This window comes from Pseudopipra pipra, chromosome 2 (assembly GCF_036250125.1).
Source record: "Pseudopipra pipra isolate bDixPip1 chromosome 2, bDixPip1.hap1, whole genome shotgun sequence".
NCBI lineage: Eukaryota > Metazoa > Chordata > Aves > Passeriformes > Pipridae > Pseudopipra > Pseudopipra pipra.
The window spans coordinates 6,944,725-6,967,618 of NC_087550.1; the positions used below are offsets into that span (position 1 = coordinate 6,944,725).

Genomic DNA, 22,894 nt, shown 5'->3' on the forward strand with positions numbered 1-22,894 from the left:
GACACTTTCTTCTCTATCTATCTTTCAAAGCTTCTCATGCAAACAAGGCAAAGTAATTAGGACTGACCTTTGGCTAATGCTGGTTGCCAATCAGTGGTGCTTCCCTACTCAGCAGCTGCATTTATACATTCCTATTTAACAACCAGGAGTACAAAATATGCATGCGGAGCTCACGGCAGGCAAACAGCAGCACTCACAATCTGCTCACCATCCAGGTTTAGGATGTTTCCCTAGTACTGCTAGAGACTACTGTTGCAAGTGCCCAGAAGGAACAAAATGTCATGACACTCCACACCTCATAAGATTAAAGGCAAATTTTAGACTAAAACCCCAAAACTCTCACAAACACAAACCAAAAACTCGACAGGCAATTATAGAACTTTCAGTGATAAAAAACTCAGGCAACCAGGGAGTTGCAGAAAATGTGGGCAAACCAAAGTATTGCAAGTCTGGTCTGGTATGGGACCTGTGATGTGACAACCTTGTGGAAAAGTTTATTTGAAGCTTCAAAACACTGAGGTTCAACAGCTAAAAGTGACCATATAATGCTCCATTAGTGTTTTCATAAGTGACTTCCCCAGGACAAGGAAGGACACAGGGGGCTGTCCAGTCTGTCCATCCCTCTAGCAAGCCATCTCCCTAAGCCTTCAGGGTTTATTCTGAGCTCCCCTGCTCCAGGCAAATTGATTACAGCCTCATTCACTGTCAAGCAAATCCAAGGGAAGATAAATCACCCTACATTAATCTTTTACAGTCTACATGTAATACAAAAGAGCAGTAACTTGACACTTTAATCGTGGTACTGTTACAAGCTGCTGTTCTCCACCAAGCTGATAGCGCCTTCTGCACTTGGGCACATCATTGCAAGCCTCATCACAGCTGTCACAGCAGGAAAAATGCCATCTCTACCTGTTTGTACGTATAAAGATTAATCTAGAAGTCAATGGAAGCTGCTGGTGCCTACCCGGACAGAGGAGGAAGCAAATGGTGCTGGATCAGAGGTATCCAAGCACCACACAGAGGGTTTCAGCTTGCACTGAAGATGCAGAACTGCTGGCATAGGGATTCAGGAGCTAAAGGCTGTCTTCTCCATACACCCCAAACACAAACCCAATAGATTCTCTGTCTAGTACAGTCTGACTCCTCAGACTGTAAAATGAAAATTTTACCCTAAGGAAGCCTTTTGTCAACAAGACACCTTTTTACCTCCCACATCCACAGGGTTAAGCTACTGCAAAAGCTCCTCTGCTGTTTTCAGCATTTACAATTTGTCAAATGTAGCAAAAAGGATTTGTCCAGTGACATGCACTGTCTTTCACGGATAGACATAGAGGACAGAATTACATCAGAAACCCATAAGTAATCAACTAGGTCACAAGAAAATACAAACTTAATGGTCTTTTCCTAATCTACACTTTAAAGAAGTCACCTTCATCTGGGGAGAAGGGGAAGGAATATTTGTATTATCATTGTTAATTAATGACAAGTGAGGTCACACTCCTGAAGAAGAGGAGTGCTGCCCAAAGAATTTCCATTAGCCAACAAGGCAAGACATACAGGCTATATCTAGAAGAATTTGTTGAGATAAATTCTTTTAAGTCATGCACATTTGTCTCTCTAAATTATTCTATGGAACAAGTCTTTCCCTTTGGACCAGAGGAAATAAACAACTTTTCTTGAGGAGATCCTGAGCCAAAGTCTTCCTCTGAAGCCAGGGAAAACTGCAGTTTCTCAACACCTTCAACTAGATACAGCTTGCAGATATACGCAAATGTGTGTATCATATATACATAACACACACAGAGCTGCAGGAAGATATTTGAAACAGAGCAGCCTTTCATATTTACTTTACAGCCACTATGGGACACAACAAATTAACTGTACTAATCAACTAATAGAGAACATTAACTCTTTCAAAATCTAGATGTTGTGGTTCCTGAATATGAGAATTGATACCAGACAGTCTTTAGTCACTGACTGTGTTACTGATTATGTCCAATTATGGCAAAGAAAAAGGAGTCTGAAACATTTGAGCTGGAGCAGAGAGAGAAGCATAATTTGTGCCTTATGTTAGGCAGATCCTCTTCACTATTAGAACATTATTCAATTATTCACAATCTATTTACCATCAAGGAGACAATCCAGCCATGTGCTCTGTAATATTTACCATTTCCCCAAACTGTCTGATGCTAAACACGTTCTATTAATAGGGTACCAAGGGGTGATACTGAACAAAACTGCACTGGCGTGGCTCCAATCATGTTCAGCTCACAGAAGATTTGTCAAGGTGGGAGGTTGAGTTTCAAGCCTGGAATGTAATTCATTTCAGTGCCCTGACAGGAGGAGGCATTAGTGCCTTCTGCATGCAGGGTAAGGGATACTCCAAGAGCCTGCAACAGAACAGCAACGCGATTATCCCACATATCCTCCACAAAGAATGCCTTCTGTGTTTCAGTGCCACAGAACTGCTCCTTCTTTTTGCCAGGATAATTAACTGTGATCTTTTTACTTATCGCTCTGTCTGGCATACAAAGCTCTGACACACATGCAGCATTCAGCATAAACCAGACAATGCTCCCTGAGTACAGGAGCGGTTTGGGCAAAGCCCTGCCTTGGAGGAACAACAGACATCAGTGCCTTTCCACTCCACAGCCACCTCCTTTCCCCAACCCCAAGTAAAAAGAAATAATAATAATGAAAAAAAAATAAAAATCAACCTATATCAACTCATAAAAGAAACTTCTAATTCAACAAAAGATTTGCAGGTTGCAGGCAGCTCCAAATAGATGAGATACTCACTCTCCATACTGAGGATAGCTTCTGAGATGTGTTTAACACCTAACCTGTCCCCAAGCATAAAATTATTTCCCTCCCTCCCATCATATATAACTTTGATTTAGGAAACATCTTTATGGTATGTTAGCCCACGACTAAGTGAAGGAAGGCAGGCAGTTCTATTTCCAACATGCAGATAATACATGTTATAGGGAATTTTACCACTTTTTTTTAAAGGATTCATACCATCATGTCTGTAAATCTTATGGATCATAATGCATTTCATAAAAGGAGAAACCATCGGGTCTAGCTAACGCTAAGAAGAGCCAAGCATCCATCTCAAGGCACAGCAAGCCTAATGAAAACAAATGTACGTCCCCTTACCTCCAACAGTTCAGGAAGGAAAATACTGGAAGGGTTGAAACAGAAAGAGAGGTCCAGGGAGATACAAGAAGAAAAGAGAATGAGGGAAAACACTGATTTCATGGCCACCCTCCTGGAGCTGCAAGGATGGCGTATGGGTCCCCAGCTTAGTACCCCATGCCCATGACAGCTCTGGGCAAGTGGGGAGACCATTTCCCAGAGTCACCACTCCCCCTCATGGCACAACATTCAACAAAATAAAGAAGAGTAAACCCAACAGAAGTGTGAGAGACTGCTCTCTGCACTGCTTCATATTTTAGTCTAACACAAAGTCACCCCCACAAGCTCAGAACATGATTTTATCAGCATTGCACAAGACTTATGGTAGTACCAGGCACAAGACTTATGCTAGTAGCAGGAAGGTTCTCCAAGTGCCTTGACCAGAGCCTAGGAAAAGCTCCATGGGAAAAATCCTCACTATTTTTTTAAGCCCCATCAAAACCCCAATTCCTTGCAGCCATAGCACTTACTGGGCTTTAAACCACATGTTGAGGATCCATCAACCCAAGCTATAACATGCATTTGTCCACACTATTTCCTTCTAGCATGCATGGCAAACACAGCAACAAGTCTTTCACTCTCCAATGTTAGATGCTCCTAAAAAAGAAGTTATGAAAACTTTAACTCAGGCAGAGACCAGAACAGATCTAAAAAAATCTCCCTAGATGTACTCAGTCATTTGAAAAATGAAAAAAAGATGGAGGCTGGGATTTTTACCTCTTTTGAGGGTGCTGCCCAGCATCATATACTAAGAAAATTAGTATTATCTGAGGTGGTGAGTGATGTATATTGATGGTATTCCATGCATCACATTTTCTTCATTGACAACTCCCAGTGTCCACTAAAGAGGTCCTGTTTTTAACTTTGGGGAAAAAAAACCCAAATCCAAACACATATTTTATTTTAAACTCCCTGGGTTGTTGTTCTGATGTCTAAATTATCATTAAAATCTACTCTGAGTTCCCAAATGAAGACAGAGGAATTTGTTTCAAAACAGGACAATCACATAAACACTTTTTTTGTTTTGATGTCCCTTTCCCTTTCACTGCTATAAATAATTCTCTCTACTAAAAATAAGATCTATTATGACCACATGGAGTCAGGGATCTGAAGCTTTAATTGCCATAATCATCTCCCTCAGTTAATGCAAGAAAAAGAAAGGTTACAGGTAAGTGGAGAGGTGAAAAGCCTTTACTCAAGCCATAGGATTCCTCCTTCAAGCTTTTGGTCATTGTTGATACACACTGTAGTGAGAAAGGTCCTTGGGAGGCAACATTAAATGATCTTTAAAAGAATATTCTTTGAACACAAATTCAGCAAAAAAACAATGCAGTCAGCAAACAGCATAAAAATATTGTTTTCCCAGTACCTGAAGAAATAAGAGTGAAATTACTAGAGCTGCAAAAACACTTATTTTCACTTACAGAGCAAAAACTCACCAACAAAATCAAATTGTTTGATTGATTTTAGTTTTTATTAAGTCATCCAGGCCTGCTACAGCCATAGTCTCCTTGTTAAAATCTACTGCAATTTCATTTATTAAATATAAAAAACCCCATACAAACCCATGTCATATTCTTAAATTTCTCAAAGCTACAATTGACTTGTAACAAAATCCCCCAGTGCATTACAAAACAGGGCTGTCAAGTCATAACAGCTCTATTACAGCTTCTGCTTCAGTCTCTGCTAGTCTTTGTACAGACTGCCAAAATTTTCACCTACCCAAGGGAAGTTATATACAACAACAGAGAAGAGGAAATTGTCCTCCTATGAGTTGTTCTCTCGCTGAACAGATTGCACAGGTCGTTCTCTTGTTACTGAAATGGTGAGGGTGGAGGGCTGACGGAGAGGGAGAGAAAAGCCATGGACGGGCAGCAGGAGAGCAATGTGCAATTGTGGTTTTCCCCCCACTTTGTGACTCTCACAGTATGTCAGTGTTTCGTAACAATAAACAGGCAATGCTGAGCAGCCCAGGGGCAGAGGGTCCACGCTGGGAGGGAATCATCCCTGATTCAGGCATCAGCAATGTTAATGTCTGCCTCAGACAACTCCAGCAAGTTTTGGCATCTGCCTGTGTCCAGCATACCATGGAAACGGGAACCATGATAGTCTTTTAGTCCAAAGACTTTTCAAGTGTAGGGGTGGGAAGAGCTCTGTGACTCCAAGTGAATCACATAGTCTGAAGAGAAAAGATCGAGAGGTTTTCTGCCTCAGGCCATGCTTCAGTACACCAAATGAATTCTGTGAGATCCCACACTATTGCTTTCTTAAAAAACTTGGGTGACGAATGTTTCAGAACTGCTTTTACTGCTGATTTTGAAGCACGGTTACCATCCAAGTTAAAACTTCTGAATTATTACCATCACTGTATTTGTTTTCCTCTTTGCTGTAATTGAGTCATTCCTACCCTTTGTACAAAGCTGATTTAAGGCACATTAAGAAGTTTGAGCAGAAGGGCGAAAATTTCAAGTTGTTAAGCTACAAAGTAGACCTGAGATTTAAAATGCAATGACAAAACCAACATGAACCAAAGCTAACAAGGCATTTAGAAAAGTCTGCGCTGCTGCCTTGGCTTTCCTCTCTTGCCAAGGCACAACAGATATAAACAGAAAATGAAATGTAATGGGTTTCAAATTATGAGCTTTTCCCTTGAAATTCTACCACCATTCACTACTTTGCATTGTCAAAACTGGCAGTGTCCTGGCAAAGGCTGGGAGTTGTTGTGCCAGGTGCTGGTAACCCACGTGGAAGCTTGACACTGAGCTCCTGTGTTTGCAGCCTGAACAAAGTCCCCTCCCTTGCTGCCTTCCCACAGAGCTGCTGCTTTGGGCCCTCTTGCAGCTGGGAAGCAGTCCTGGAAATCCCAGCCCCACAGTGAAATCAGGCCTTTCAGATTCCCAGAGACTGCGGCACCACTGTGTGTGATGTCACGGATGTGGTGGCTGGGTCTTACCCCCAGCTAGCAGGAGACCGTGCCCACACATTGGTGCTTCTGACCCAGGAAGATCAAAACAAAGAAAAAAACCCACCCCAAAATTAACAGAACTTTTTTTTCTTTTCTTTCTCCCTTTCTCACTTTTTTTTTTTACTTCTGAAGCCTGGATAAAGCGTGAGTGGCCTAAAAAGAAAAATATGTACACATTACTCTAAGCTTATAATGGTAGCAATAAGTCTCAGGGGTGTTTCTTCAAGCTGCAGTTGGACTTTTACAATATGCAGACCCCCCTTTTAAGACATCTCATTCTACTTTCTCACAAATGCAAAGAGCTAGGCAATTATTGAGAGTTTGGAAATGCCACAACCCTTAAACGACACAAGAGTCAATATATTTTTCTTCCAAGAGTCTTACACTTTTATGCTCTGTAAAGAGATTTATAATGCACTGTTCCCATTCCACATTCAAGACTCTGCACAGCATCTCTGGGGAGAGTGGTAACTTTAGCCCTGTGTCCATCCTCTGCTAAGGCTAAATGAAGGAAACAGGAATGCTCCCCCTGAGTCCTCTGCTTCTGCCTCTGATATTACTGAGCTTGGTATTTCAGGGACACAACCAGATACTTTTTTTCTCTTATTCTCCCGCTAGAAAATTAATCAGCTTCTCACAAACTGTAGGTGAAATTTCTGACAACTCTTCTGAGATTTTTCAGGTTCTTTTGTACTGGAAGATGTAGTTTTTCTCTGCAGAGTAGTGGCAATGTCTCCCTCACGATACAGGACTAACATTTAGCTTAAAACATTAAGTGGATTTCATATATCTGGTGATTCATGCCCGTGCAACTTTTATTTGTTAACTATTTTAAAATATTTTTTTAAATGTTTTAAGAATACTTTAAAACTTTTATAGCTTCAGGATCATAGTAACTTGGACCATCTACACACAGACCTGTCACAGCAAACTCAGTATGTTTTACAGTGTGACAAGAACACTTGGAGAAAGAAGTCCTCTCTCTTGATAAAATGATGTTTTAAAGTTTCCTTTTGGGAAAGCCACTAAGACATTTTTGACCATTGATTCATTTCAAAGTATTTAATCTGTAATTTTAGCACTCCCCTAGCAGGCACTTAGCAACAAAAGGCTGTAGCCAAAATCATCACATAGCCTCATTAAAAGGCCATGTAACAGCTAGTGATTGACTTTACTAAAGGTAAAGATTTGGGCTAGGGAAGATTTCCTAGGAAAGGAATTCCTCTGAAAAGACACCTAACAGATACCAGTGAAAACTGGTCACTGAAGCGGGAGTCTGTGGAGAAAGGGTTCTTTGGTTTCTTCAATTCTGATTGCTGGCTGGTGCCATGGACAGAGGTTTACTTCAATTTGATCTTTATTTTATATTATTTTACATTTGTTTGAAGGAATCTAATTATTTCTTTGGCTTAGTAACAGTTCTTTATACAGTCCATGGTGGGGAGGTGTTCACATACACATTTTTGGTATCTTTGATAGGCTTGGTCTTTCAAGAAAATCCTATGAAACCTTATATGAAGGGGAGAGTTTATATATGAGGAAGAGGTAAAAAGGGGCAGAAAAATAATTTTTCTGTGGGCCAACTCCTCTCTCTCCAAAAACCCCCATGCAAAATGACAGAAGTTGGGAACAGAAGAAAAATGAATCAAGTAATAACAGAAGATAAAAAAAAAAAAGAACCAAGCAAAATACTTAAGAAAATATTGATATCTAAATCTCAGAAAGAGATTTTATTTGTTCATATTGTTTCCTATTTCCATTTGAGCTCCTTGGCAGTTTCCTATTTCCATTTGAGCCCGGTGCTCCATCAGTTAGAAGAAAGGAAGTTACAGTATCACATTGTTGTAGGGATTGAATTTTATTGCTTTGCTATTACAATTAGGCAAGTATTAACTCAGTTAATGAGGCGTGAATGTTTTTTTTTAAAGTATATACAAGTGAGAGCTCTAGGTTAGTCCTCAACTAAATCCCAACAAAAAATCTTTATGAGAGTGAAAGAAAGAGATTAAAAATAGTTACATAATAAAAGCTGATGCAACTTTAAAGGGGCACGCTAAAAGTTGGGAATCGTTAGCTGACAACCAGCCTGAGCGGAAGCTGCATGTTTTAGCAGTGATCAAACTTGCTAAAAAATATCTAGGTAGCTGTGCAAAAAGCCATCCAGATAATGCAGAAAAGATGGGGACAATACACAGGATCCCTACTTTACCAGCCTGTGTCCAAATTATGAGCTAAAGAGACAATACTCACCTCAGTAACCTTAATTTTTAGTGGATTTTGTTGTGTTAGTTTGTGGGTTTTGGTTTTTTTTAATATTCTTTGTTTTTATTTTAGTCATCATCTGTTTTTATTAAAACCACACCATTATGCAGCTAAAATTATTATTCTACCACTCTAAATTCTGAGTAGGAGGAAATGTCTACACTGAATTTCGTTTATAGGGGGTAAAAAAAGTCACAGGCAAATCTCAATGTCTGGTGGGATTCACATGAATAAACTTGTATGGCACAAGATCAGAAAAGGGAAGCGCAGCAAGGCAAGCAAAAGTGAAACTCCTGAAATACTGCTTTGACTCTAAAACATCTCCTAAGTCATCTCCCATCCTGATTTTTGAGGTTTCTGGGAGGTTGGTCTGTAAGACAAAGCAGATGGGGAGGCGCTTTTGCCAGCACAGGGAGGAGGGATCAGGACGATGCTTGGTGGGGACAGCAGGGGACAGCAGGTACCAGGGAAAGTCTGCAGGAGAAATGCAATGCTGGGACACACAAAATTTTTGTGGTTTGAGCCAAATTTTGGGCCCTGCTGAATTGCATGAGCTCTGAGAGTAGGGAAAGTGAAAGGAGTGAACCATCCTGTGAAAATAAAATGCTTCAAACTAAACTACACCAAAGCACTGTTGTCTGCTGGGTGGGGAGGGCGGCCAACAGAAAAATTAACATCAGAGATGCTTATTTAAATCCCTGGTCAGACTGTGGCAACAAGCTACCTGCCCTTCATTTTCTTGTTCATTTAAACAAATAGTTTTTAACATTTATATGTTTTTTCTGGCTTTATTTCTGCCCAGTACTTTAATATTGCATGTTTTATTCTGTGCTCCCATGAACGCAGTGAGACTGAACACTCAGTGTTTTGTCCTTGCGGGCCTTGTGCCAGGAGGAGAAATCCAGCCCTGTGGGGAGGGCTGGGCTGATGCCTCAGGAGCATTTTGGGATGAGGATCACAGCATTCCTAAGGTGGATGCTGCTTTGGCTGAGACATTGAAGAGGCAGCACCTTCACAGCTGCTCAGGGTCACTGAGGCATATGTACTTTGCCAGCTGAGAAGCAGCTTCAATGTACAGCTACAGCACAGCTTCTTCTGGGAAAAATGCATTTTATATACCCACAGGTGCCGTATATACACATGAAAATGATATCTGTGGGTGCCCAAGACCTCATGTTTGATGCTTTACATCCACATGTGCTTTGTTGTTGCTTACACACAGCTTAGTGATGAATCAGATAAAAACTCAGCACCTGCTTCCCTAGATCCCCAAATATTAAGAATAAAAACTTTGATTATTTCAGACCCTTTTGCAAACATACACTTCTTAAAGGCTGGCAAACTAAACTCAGAATTAATTACAAATCCACGGTGAGTAAACTCACTGTACTGAAGAAATTTAAAAGCTGTACTTTCTAAGAATATTAGGATTAACTGGGTAGAAGAAGAGTGGAGATAAATGGTATTTTTACCCTTACGTGGATAGAATAGAGTGAATTAAAAGATTTCCAATGATCCTAAACAGTGGACCTCAACTACCTTCTTAAGTTGCTTGACCTCATCATCCAACTTCAAAGTGATACAGCAGTGATGAACCTCAGTTGCTCAATTCTTACTAAAAGCAAATAATGACATTTGCTAACCAAATGCTTCTTTAATGAAGACAGTAGTTGCTTGATTGCAAAAATTCAAAACATAACCTAGTCATGCAGTAAAAACATTTGTATGTGTGTGTTTTATGTCTGTTTCAAAATTAGGAATCCTGGGAATCAGACAGAGTGATTGATGCATTCAGGTTTGCAGAGTCTGAGAGATTTGCTATAGCAACTTAAGAGACCAGTGCAGGGGCAGCTACTGGTTATTCTCTTGGAGGAGTCCAGGCAACTGGAGAAGAGCAAAGATCATCTTCAGCTTTAAAAAGAGGAGAAAAGCAGAGCCAGGCAATTACAGAGTAGGTACGCTAACCTCAAATACCAAAAAGATATATACATCTCACACAATACATTTCTAAGCGGCTGGAGGATTACAAGGTCTTAAGAAACCAACCAAGATTTGTCAAGAATAAACAAATCATGTCAAACACATCTAATTCATTTCTGTGACAGGATAATCTAAAAAGTAGTGGATGTGATTTATCTTGTCTTTACTAAGACTTATGGTGCTGTCCCACATGACATTCTTACGAGCTAACTGGGGAAATATGGGCTATTATGAAATCATTTTAATGTGAAAGCAGAGTGAGCTGAAAAATTCTGTGTACTGAGTATTCTTCCTTTATCAGATGTTGTCTGGTCATCTGAAAAACACAATGAAGAAGCCAGGAGAAAGCTGTCCTTTGTGTTTTGTGCTGTTCACCATTTGCATTAGTAACCTGGAATGATAAGCATGTGCATGTTTATATATGTGAATGAATCAGGGCCGAGAGAAATCTTTCTAGGATAAATATTTTTAAATAGGGAAAGTAAAATTCATTAAGAAATATCAAAGATTGGACCAAGGACTGAAAAAGGAACTGAGTACACACATATTAAATGGGGAATTACTGACCAGGCAGTGATAGTTTGGGAAGGATCTGAGGAATTAGAGTCGCTGAGAAAATGAAAGGAAGTCAATAGTATGGATACTTGTCTGAACTAACAGGAGTGGCATATGTGAGACAGCAGAAGTAATTGATTTCATTTGGCACTGCTTGGGCTTTTATTGGTATAGATATCTAGGTCTGGGCATCATCGTTGAGAAGAAATGCAATGTGGAAAAGCACCTTTTGGGCACTACTAAGAAAACACAACAAGAACATCCGAATTTGTGGAATTCATTATCAGCAATTTATCTCTTGAGATTTGGGCTGAAACAAGGTTCTGCTGCTCTTCATGTCAATGCATCCTACTTGCCATTCCAAAACTGGCTGTGAGTACTAAAACTGTTTTACAGTAAAGGCAACAGTTATAAAAACACCAATAGCCCTTGTGCCCTTTAGGTTATAAAGCAAATACAATGTCCCAGTAAACATAAAGGGACAGATACAGGCCAGTGTAACACAGCTGCTGAAGTGAAAGCTATTCACAGTGAAAATGGTTTGTACACTGCATAGTTTAGACCCTCAGAGCTGCTTCCCTGTCTTTCAAATATCGCATTTATATATAAACCCACTCATTAGAAGTAAAAATGACACCATATGTATCCCCTACAGCACAGCATGAGTCACACCAGTGCTAGGAAGAACAAGTGGATCTCAGTCCAGCTGTTGTCATTTAAAGTCAAGTCCAATTCTGGGCCACTCTTTTCTGTGATTCCCATTTCTATTGAAGATACCAAGAAAAATGCCAAAAAAAGTATGTTACACCCATGTCCATAAAATTTATCAACTTACAGACTGCAGGACAGGTATGTCATTCATTGTTTTGCACCAGGAAGCAGAGCAGTATACAAAAGCATGCAAAATTATTTATGGTACAGAAATTACTCTGTAAATTCAAGGAACTGGGAAACATCCAAACCACTCCTATTTTTCTAGGGAAAGAATTCCTGAGTGTTGCATGGTGGTGTTTTTGAAGACCCTGTACTTCTGTGAAGCATAAAGAAACAACTTAGTGGGGACATAAAACCCGGGCTAAATATCTAATACAGATACTCAGAGGCAAGAAATGGTCATGGGGTTAAATTACAGTAAGCTGTGGGCTATTTTATTTTGTCCAAAAGTACATCTTTTACTTGATTCAACATAGTAATAAGATGAAAAGAGGTCCACTGGCAAGGGAGGAAAAAAACCCAAAATTTTGGAAATACTTCACACAACTAAAATAAATGACAGCTTTTTCAATATCCAATAAGCAGGCTGTAGAAGATGATGATTTTCAGTATCCATGGAGAAAGTAAAGTCTTTGAAGGTCAGTTAAGCACAAATGCTGGTCTGTTTAGTTAAAACCTGCACTGCTTGTTTCTTTTAATAGATAATATAGGTAATATCTAGCTTTCACTCTGAACCCATGCTTTAACACTCAGAATTTATCCATATTTAATTACAATTTTATCACACTAATCAAATAAATTTACTTTGTCCTCCAAGCAATCATCTCAGTATTCCAGTATGTAAAAAATACTTTCATTATGTTTATTATAAAAATATAAATGTTTCCACTACAAATCATTTTACATTAGTAAGAGGCCATCTACAATTGCACAATATATAATCTAAATGAGTAAGTAATGCTTTGAAATACAAGTTAAAGTAAATACATATTGCCAATCAAATCACATCTATACATTGCTTATTGAATGCTAAGTTACAGTACAAAAAACTAGATATGTTAACAGAAATAAATAAAAATGGAAACTATATTTAAAGATACAAAACCAATAATAGGGCATGTCATTTTATAAGCAGTTGCCTTTCGCTTGATGTCAATAAATGATGCAAGTCCTGTACAGGAAGATGGCCACACAAATTCTAGTTTCTCTACTCCACAATGAAGAATTGTACACTGCTATGTATACATATGTACACAGGGACAGGGAGTATAGGATGCTTGCAACAGAGGCCACTTACAGTATAAATCAACTTCTTGACAGGGAGAGAAAAAATAAATTTATTTTAAAACTCTCTACTAACAGCAAAGAAAAGCAAAATTGAATCTCTTTTTTCTTCTCCCAAGCATCAGTGAGATTTAATCTTTATGGTGAGCATGCCTAAACAGTGGGCAAGGAACACGACATGATACATGACAGGAGGAAATTGAGGGTGGTTGATGCAAAGTTTTCAGTCATCATCTAAAACTCTAAGAACTGGTTCTGGGTTTTCAGGAGTGTTTCACAGATGTCTGCCCCCCCAACCCACCAGCTCCCACCTCCTCGTGGTGGGGGTGCACCCCCTCGCTCCCACCCTCCAGCAGCAGAATGAAGCTGAAGAGAAATGTCATGAGGAATGTGTTAAAAAAGCTGTCCTCACACAGATAAGGTTTGCAAATGGATTTTGGTGACTTAAATTCACTGGTAGTTTCTGATTCAGAGCAATCTCAACCTGAAGAAAAGAAAGATTCTGAATGAACTAAGCAAGGGAAAACACAGCTTTTCTCTTCAGCATGCTGCATTTCGCCATAGATCGTGGCAGATCAAGTGTTCTTTACATCTTAAATGCTTTATTTTAATTTCCTTCCATTTTTCTTTTTTCTTTTTAAATTTCAACTTACTTTAAAATCTATTCATTTTTCTTTCAGAAAGTATTCCTAATTATCATCCTGCAAGCGTGTTTCAAATCCAGTCCTTTACAGTTTGCTTACTGCCAGCACTCATGAGGAAGTCCCTAATTCTGCTTCTATTTAGTAATGTCTGCTAAATGTTGTGTCTCTATGTTTCATAAGTCCTGGACCCAGAAAGAACAATTTCAGCCCCACAAACCCGAGAAACTAATTATTCCCTAAGCTTAGGAGTTGGGAAGCTACGTGGAAGATGCTGAAGATGGGGGAGGCCTCTCACATCCCACCTCCCAATTTCCTTTTTCCACTGAGAGATGTGAATGCTCTCCTAAAGACAGGCTCCTTCCTGCTTTCTTTCAAGGAACAGGTGCCCAAGGGGCCTGTGCCAAAAATTCAGGTCCCCTACAGGATGGCAGCACCTGGACAGGCGTGTTCTAGATCAGATATATGTAAAATTACAATCCAAAGCCCCACTTCACAGTTTAAGTCATCCTTTTAAACAATCTACTCCACCCTGGCTGCAAGTCATCACCTCAGCACAACTCCCTGTGGCTGTAGTAACACCCCCTAGTTCCCAGAACTGGGAGCAGAGCCTTCCGGATGGAATATCTCCCAGTGAACTCAAAAAGCATCATCAGCTAATGCAGGATGCAACAATCCTGGCTCTTTTTTTATATTTTCTAGGCAGATACACCTGAACACAACCTAAGAATAAGGGTCCTTATTAAGGCATGAAAACAGGCTTTTGGGAAGTGAGATGTGCCTGAGTGGGGCAGATACTGATCTAGAGATTGATACACACACAAGTGGCAAAACTCAAGCCTGGCTTAAAATACCACTCATGGCAAATGGAAGAAATCCCAACAAGTCCACATGCTTTGTCTACTGTCAGAGCTGGAAAAAAGACCATCTTTCTTTCCTTCTGTATTTCATGCATTATGAGTATAAAATTATCTAGTAATTAACCCTCAGACAATTTCTCAGGTTGAACCAATGAAGTTTTGAAAACATTTGGCACTTGGCAATAATACAGCCAGGTTAAGGTATTTAAGCATAAATATAAACAATAATGGAAAAAAAAACCCCAACCAAAACCCAAAGAAAATAAATAAGCCTATTAAAAATTAAGACTTGTTTCTATTTAAATGAACACAGTTAGGCAAGGTAACATAATGGTGAAAATCTTTTGTCAACTAACTCAAAGTCACTACAAACTTTATTTCTGTGTTCCTTCCTGAAGCTGAAATAGCATGTTACAATGACATTATAGTAAATATGGCCAGGCAGGTTGTGAGGTATAGTCCTCTATTTTCCTTGCTTCTAAAGAAATAAAATACCTGTTACAGATCTCTTCTGTATAAAAATACTGCAAGTCTTTCTTTCTTCTTGTTTGTTGTATAGATCAAATACACAGCTTTTATGTCCATGTTTGCTTTTTGTGTTATTCAGTCACTTAAAATTCAAATGGCTCTAGGTTTTAGTAAGACTGATTTTTACTTGGTAGAATTTTTTTAACAATTTTTTTTCTTTTGAAATTGTCGTCTGAATTAACAGTCAGTCAAGAGCACCCACCCTTTAGGATTGACAGACAGAAAATGAGTTTGCTCCTATTTTTAAGGCATTTATACTCAATACTTGAGTGTCTCAGTGGGTTTGAAATCTCAACCATTATGTTTCCAAAGCTGTTGCAAAGAGCTCCTTTAAATTCTCCCGTTTATCAGCCATCACTTTTGACCAGTGATGCAACTTTTCTCTGTTTTTCTCTCCTGAGCAACATCATTTTGGTACCTTACACAGGAACAGGGCTGTTCTTTGTGTGAGTTTCTAGAGCTTTGATACTGCTAACGACCTTCTTTTGAGGCCCCACAACTGTAACTCCAACTTTCTTCACATCACTGGAAAAAAAGAGAAGACTTATTGTGAGTGAAATACTGCCTCTGTTTCCCAGCACTGATCTGAGCAAACAGCAATCAAGTTGCTCATTTTGCACTGGAGGAGCCTCCAGGTACAGTCATTTTGCTGAAACACAAGCACCTGTTGTGAAAAATACTAAGCCACTGTATGAAAATACAAGGGGGACACAAAAAAAGAGTGAAACCTCATTTAGCCTTGTTGTGTTTGCTTACCTGGAGGAGAAGGCAATGAAATAGTGTTCTCCAGTAATACAAGCATTGGGATTTTGGGGCAAAGGGTTCACTCCTGGGCCAGCCTCTCTAACACCTCCATCCCCCTGTCAACCTGATTGCTTTTCCTGGGCACTGCTGACATTTTCCATTATATTCTGAGCCCTCTGAATGTTCCTCTGAACTCTGCTATCACCATTAAGACGTAGGGCTACATGGCTAAGCTTCCAGTGTCCACCCTGTCTTTCAACTCTTCTTTGTCCCGAAGGTCCAGTCTCATTGTACCTTGTACAACGCAAAGCACTTTCACACTTGTAAAGGGCCAATTAACCAGCGGCTCACAGGAAATTGGGCATTCCTAGAGGATTTCTGCACTGTCCCCAAAGGGTAATTGTTATAAAAAGCCATTAGCACCCTTTTTATAGTTGCAATAATACAGTAATTAACGGCATTGATGTGTTTAATTGTTGGTACCACAGCTGCTTACTTCTTCATAACTTGTGTATCCAGCTAGCCCAGCAAGGAATTAAGATTTCACTTGGCCTTAACATCAGTACTTGATGCATTTTCAGGTGCAGAAAGAATAATACCCTACTCTCCCTTATGACTAAAACAAAGGTGGATTGCATTTCAAATGTAATAACATTGCCAGTTGTAAACTTCCAACTGTATCATGTTTAAATGTCAAAACTGGAGGCAGGAGGGAGTTCAGCCCCTGAATGATTATTAACATTCAGGAGGAAAACAGTTACAGAGAGTGAAAACTGTCTCACATGGTTTGATGGAATATGGGATGGGCAATAAAGGAAAAGATTGGCACATGTGCCAGCTGTGAAGAAACGCTCATATAAAAGGCAGAATATAAAAAAATCAAGAGAGAAACTCCTAAACTGTGAGTAAAATAAAGTGATGCTGGTTACCAGATGATTTATGTGCTACTGTATCAAAAGAAAGAGGGAATTTCCTTGTCTTTATTGAGAAAAAGCTATAGGACCATGGCATTTGCACAGGTTTCCTGCAGGTGTAGTGAACTACAATAATTTGCTTTTGTATCTTTAAATGCAAGAACATTTTAGCTAACAATTGGTAACTGTATAAAAACACTACTCTTATGCTTATGTTTTAAACTTGTACCTTCAGCCAAAACAGATGATGAAGAGCCACAGCCCATTCCAACTTACTCTGTAGAAATCTTGGCTATTGTGTCACAGGAACTGTACTCCACCCCTGTGAAAATGTCCTTGCACTGCCCTGTCCGAAAACCATTGAGCCAATCCCCTGTCGTACGGAAGGCTGAAATGTCAATATTGCTTTGGTCCAGGAGAAGATTTGATGGCCTGCAATAAATAAAAAAAGAATGCAATGAAACTTAGGGAGCAGGGATACATACAGATTTATTTTGTATCTAAACTTAGATCTAAACAAGAGCTTGCAGGCTGTATGTGGCTTTGCTATTCATCTGTGGAAGCTACAAATGAACTGTACTGATGCTAGCAGCTCTGACAAACCCTGTGTCATAATCATGCTTAAGAGCACCAGCTTCTCATGCCTGAAGCATCACCAATTCATTAAATGCTCATTTAAACAAAGCATTAACAAAGACAAGACTTAGATTATATATGTGTGATTCACTTAGTCCAAAGCAACAGACAAACGATGCACACTCTAGGCTCCAAGTCAACCATGTTGGTAGAATTTACTCATATCAAATATTCAGAATATTGCAGCCCACTGAAAAATCCTAAATGCTGCTACTAAGTTAGAAGCCCAAATAGTAAAACACTAGTGGCATTAAAAAAATAGTACCAAGTCTAAAAATCAAATGTTAAGCGAATGTGTGAGACAAATGTAATGGCACGAGACTTGCACTCTGCAGTGCACAGGGGCAGAAATAAGGAGGTTTGTTATAAAATACACTCAGTCAAATGTAAAATGCAATTGCCATGCCTAGTTTAAAGCTGATGCTCACTCTGAGACTGAAACTTCCACAGGGATATCTTACAAATAATTTAGAAGTGAACCAAATCATCCTCTGCCTTTGAAATTAATGTGATGCTCATAATTTGTATCCAAGTTCTTAACTGCCATAATTTGTATCCAAGTTCTCTACTAGAGACAAGAATGAAGAAATCAGTAAGAAACACACAAAAAAAGCAACAGAAGACACCAGAAACCTGCCCTGCCCTCAAAACATTAAAGAAGGGAAAGCACAGCATATCTGTACTGACACGAAGACTGAGCTGAGATCAGAAAAGGCAGCACACTTCATGTACTGTTCTCATGCTAAAACCATATCTTAGACACCTCCCTGATACCCAGCTTTAAACATCCTCCAGTTAAAGGCTCAGGCTTGATAATCATGCCCAAGATAATTTTAATCAGTAGCTATAAGGCCTGCATTTTATTGACTACTGTTTGTCCCACGAAGAGCTAATGGTTTTTATTTATAGTTTTCTGAGTATACTGCCTGGAATCCCAAGACATTAATTAAGAGTATTTATGAAGTGTTCTTAATGATAAAGCATGGGTTTTTTTTGTTTCCCAGCCTAGTATGCTTTTTTAACTTAAGTCTAATAAAACAAGGTCTGACTCAAGAATCACTAATGAAAAAAAAAGTATAAACAAGTTGAAATAGAACAGGTCTCTAGGATTAGGAATTAAGAATGGCCCAAAAGAGTTTTTATGTTTATTACTTAGATCAAAGTATCATCGTGACAAAAAAATATGACCTAATTTTAATGCAAGTGACCTCAGAATAACCAGCACTGTAAAGTATCATTTTTCTTCTTGTAGGAATCCAAACAAAAATTAGTTACTTTCCTCCTCAGAGAGGACATCTGGACTGTTTATCAATGAACAGGAATTTGCCTTGCTACGAAAAGTCTGTGATGTCTCCTCACACGCACCAAGGGAAAGCTGGGCTTTCAGAGCATCTGCATGCACTGGCAGGTTTTTCCCCCTGACCCAGCCCCAAGACAGAAGGTCTGAACATAAAATTTATGGTCTGGGTGATGTGCACCATGAGCTCACACTTTACTAGACAAATTAGACGGGTTGCAATCCGTGCAGCTGTAAACGACGTCCTGCAGGGTTCCACCTGATCTTTTACAGCTTTTCATAAATCAGTACCTACCAGTTTCAGAAGAGAGCCATTAAAAAGAAATCATGGAAATTACATGTTTGCTCAGGGGAAGTGAAATAGAACATTTCTCTAAATCTTTTCTTCTCTCCCCTTTTTTAAAACTCTTTTTACTTTGTCATTTTGACTATGATATACCCTATCATGTCATCTTTCAACAGCCATGGAAAGACTTTCTATCCTGTTCATCCTGTGTGCCTGTCTACACAGTTGTATTTACTGACATGTGCTGCCCTCAAAAAAATGTCAGCAAGACTCAGGTTAGAGAGACAAATTTAACAGTGAGATGCCAGTTACAAAATGCCCTATTGCTGAAAGCTTTCTTTGGATGTGCCCATTACTTTAACAGTTGGAATTAACCTTTGAGCCATCAGCAGTGGTGAGGAGAACCATAGTTTATTATCATTAGCACAGCTTTTTGTCACAGCACAGGGAAACTTTTGCTGCACTATCTGGTAACAACAAAGATCACTGAAAACATAATTAGAGCCCTTCCTGATAAAGCATGAAAATGTCATCTCTGGTTGGCTGCTGCCTGGCAAGAAAGAGATATACACTAGCTTGTAAAATCCAGGAATTAAGACAAAGAAAACAAAAATGTCCTGCCACTTCTCCTGCACGAAGGGTGGTATTTCTGCAAATACACAGAGGAGTTGTCCACATACAATCTTTGTATCGTATCCACTTTGTATTGTAGGAGCCCCTCTCTTTCCATCTCTTCCTCCAAACAACACAACCAACCTTCAGTTTTTTAATCTGGACTTTCCCTTCCACAGTCCATTTCTTTTAAGGGGGAAAGCATTTAAAAAAACATAAAGTAATTTCCTGTGACAAATTTTAGGTAATTAAAAGCTGATTTTGTAAAGTTAAATTGCTCCCTGTGAGGGAGCAAACCTGTGAGCCTCGTTTGAACACACTACGGGCTTTATGATTATGGCAAGCTGAGGCACAGAATTTGGGTCTAACAAGAAGGCCATCTCCTATCTCAAGAGAAAAATAGTTCCAAAAACAACAGGTGGCATGGAAAGCAAATTTTAGTTTTATCTTCTACAGCAATCAGAATCATATGTGTGTATCAACAGGAGACTAGGAAATAAATGACATGCCAAGGAGAATTAGAGCTATTATGTTTACTTGATTATCCCTGGACCTTAAAGATAAAAGTCTTTGAAGTTCTACTTCTTCATGCCCATTTTTACGGTATTCTTAGCAGAATCTGTAACTTGGTCCCTAAAAATACAATTCAACTCTTAGGGTGGCACATTTGCTTTTCCCAAGGGCCTTCATATGATGCTTGTACACTCTCCAAATAACAAGGTTGCCACTACTCTTTGGAGTAAAAGGAGAGCTGGAGAAATGAAGAGGGGTAATACAAATAACCAAAGGAGAAAACAATGATGATACACCTCTCTAAATGTCATTCTGGATTTCTTGTTTTCTAGCTCCACGTTGCCTGTTGGTAAAAAGAATTTACCACAGCTTCCTTTAGAATAATGAGCAAATAAAAACTGCCCCATAGGTCAGTCCTTCAGTCTTCCCTACTCCTTTTACTGCCCCTCAGAACATGCTTTTTAAGGGGCTTATATCTTTCCAGCATCATGGTGGGGTAATAAATCTTATGCCTGGGTGTATCAATGCTCCTTAATTTAATTTTTCCCAACACCAAACCACTGCAGGCAAAAAAATATCAGCACATTGCTGAAATGCTTTTCTTTTTCTCATAATATAGCCTAAGCTATGAAATTTATTTTAAAGGTACAGAAATACAGGCACATGGCCATTTCCTGGTATGTGTAGCTGACTGACAGACCCTTACCAGCAACAAGTCATTACTGTTAGAACAGTCTATAGGGTCTTCAGAAGAGGGAGAGAAAAATGCCTCAGAGAGTTCTTAAAATGCTTTTCTGGCTCTTTGGTGTGAATGACTTGCCCTTATATCTCACATTTGGCTGTGCTGTAAATTTCTACAGACTTCTGCTACAGAATGAGTGGCATCAGGCAAGTTCTTTTTCCAGCATTTCCAGTACGGAATTGCCATAAACTCTAACGAGGGCTCCGTGTTGTAAACACAGCACAGAGAGCTGAGAACAGCAGAACAAAATGCCTCACAATCACAATAAATAGCAATCTCTCACAACAAGGCCACCTGTTGATCCAGCTGAATTACTATTTAAATTATACATTCAAATATACCCAACTTGGTCTGCTGTAAAATCCTGGCTGACTTTCTCCACTGGAGTCAAATTAGAAGTGTGAAACTGCAAATAGATGTTTTACTGTCCCTGTTAACTGTGAGCCCCGGCAACTCCTAACTTTGAAGGAACAATGGGTGATTCGTGTCTGCCCCAGGCATGATATTAATGATTGCTGGGAAAATCAGGTGAAAACAGGGTGTTTCTGTCTCTGGCTGCTAAACGAAGTCCCTAAAAATCCCCTCAGTCTGATTCCTGGATTCCCTGCACAATCAAACTATGTTTAGACACCAAGGAGTATAATTTACTTCTTCTTCCATTTTCCTTTGTGATTTGTAGTGAAAGCTTTTTTTCCCCCTCCATGAATTCACTATTTTATGTTTAGCAGGCTTCAGAGAGAGAGAGCTAGTGTTGTAGGCTTACATTACTTGAATTCTTTCAGAACAAGCAGTCTGGTTTAGGATAGAGATTATATTGTTGCTGGATTTTAAACGAAGCTTAAAATTTGCACATAATCTTGCTCTACACAGTGTTTGGCTGAACCCAGACATCCTGACAACCACAAAGCCTAAACCCTCTCTGAAACCTTCCAAGTAAAACTGAAATCTCCTTCCTTCAGCCCCTCATCCTGGAAGTTCCTAACAGGGAGAAACAAACAAACAATATTACAGCAGGTCAGCAATATATGTCAAGCATCTGAAGCCATTTGATCTGAATGACGAAAAAAGGGAATGTTCAGCCAATACAACTAGACATTTTTTTGCAAATATTTTTGTAAAAACGGGGCTTGAATTATGCTGCATAAAGGAGCAGCCTGAATTTTTTATTTGGCCTGTTCACTCCTCCTTTTTGAGTTTGATTTTCATAAATATCCCACCAAGCTAGAATATCAGTGTGTTTCACTGAATCATTTCCATTTTAAGTGGAAACAAACTTTGTGAGATGCAAACTACGAATTTTAAATTGCAAACACTGCCCCTGGATGCTGGAGAATGACACCAGCAGAGCAACACAATGACACGTTTAGCAGTGAACACTTGCAATCAATTACATCCAAATCACAGGTCATCTAAAGACTGCTCAAGGAAATCACTCCAGCAAATAATCCAAACAACACATCAAATACCATAAAATCAAGGTAGGGTTGTAAACAACTTGCTAACACATCAAAGAAAGTATGAGGAATTAATTATTCATACACATTTTTGAACACTTGTGTTTTCATCAGGAAGAGTAACTGACCCTGACCCCCTAAAGTTTCTGGGCTCCGTGAGAAGAATTTCAACTGTGCTTTTTCTGAAAATAAGTGACTTTCTGGTTTTTCTAACCTTAGCTGTAACAACAGTAGTAATACTTGAATTTTAAATGGAGAACTTCTAAGAAATCTGAACCCAAATCTGTCTGTAATGCTGCAATACAATCCAGAAATATGGATTTTTTTCCCCCCAATTCAGTTACACAGTGTCATGAATTACTAAAAAAAGATGTGTTTTTTTGGATTAAAGAAAACCCACATAAATGCTCATAGATCAATTTTTTATTATTTCCATAGTCAGATTTGCTGCTTCCTCATCGCAGAACTGGAACTTGGAAATGAATGGAAGATGTGAAATTTGAATAACAGTATGGGATATACAGTTTTAGGCCTCTGATCGAAGTTTAAGGAGGCAACTACACATTTTATAAGCTTCAGTTCCTGAGTCCTCAATAAAATCTTAAGAGTTTTTATCCATGTACTTCAACTGTCATAAACACGAAGAGTAAGATCAAGCTGCATATTCACTATTGTAAATTAAGAATAACCCCATTGAACTTGTTGAGGT

The 22,894-nt window shown here is 39.1% G+C and overlaps 1 protein-coding gene across 4 annotated transcripts in view; it reads right to left on the reverse strand.

The window, feature by feature from the left end:
• Positions 1-12,081: 12,081 nt before the first annotated feature.
• The window catches only part of EPHA3 (EPH receptor A3), a 209,855-nt gene continuing 199,042 nt past the window's right edge, over positions 12,082-22,894 (reverse strand). For all 4 annotated transcript variants that reach the window (XM_064643730.1, XM_064643729.1, XM_064643732.1 and 1 more), the window contains 2 exons: positions 16,922-17,077; positions 12,082-15,512 (listed from right to left, as the gene is read on the reverse strand). In XM_064643730.1, coding sequence (XP_064499800.1) covers positions 15,407-15,512; positions 16,922-17,077 — 262 coding nt within the window. In that variant the 3' untranslated portion in view covers positions 12,082-15,406. The remainder of the gene's footprint in view (positions 15,513-16,921; positions 17,078-22,894) is intronic.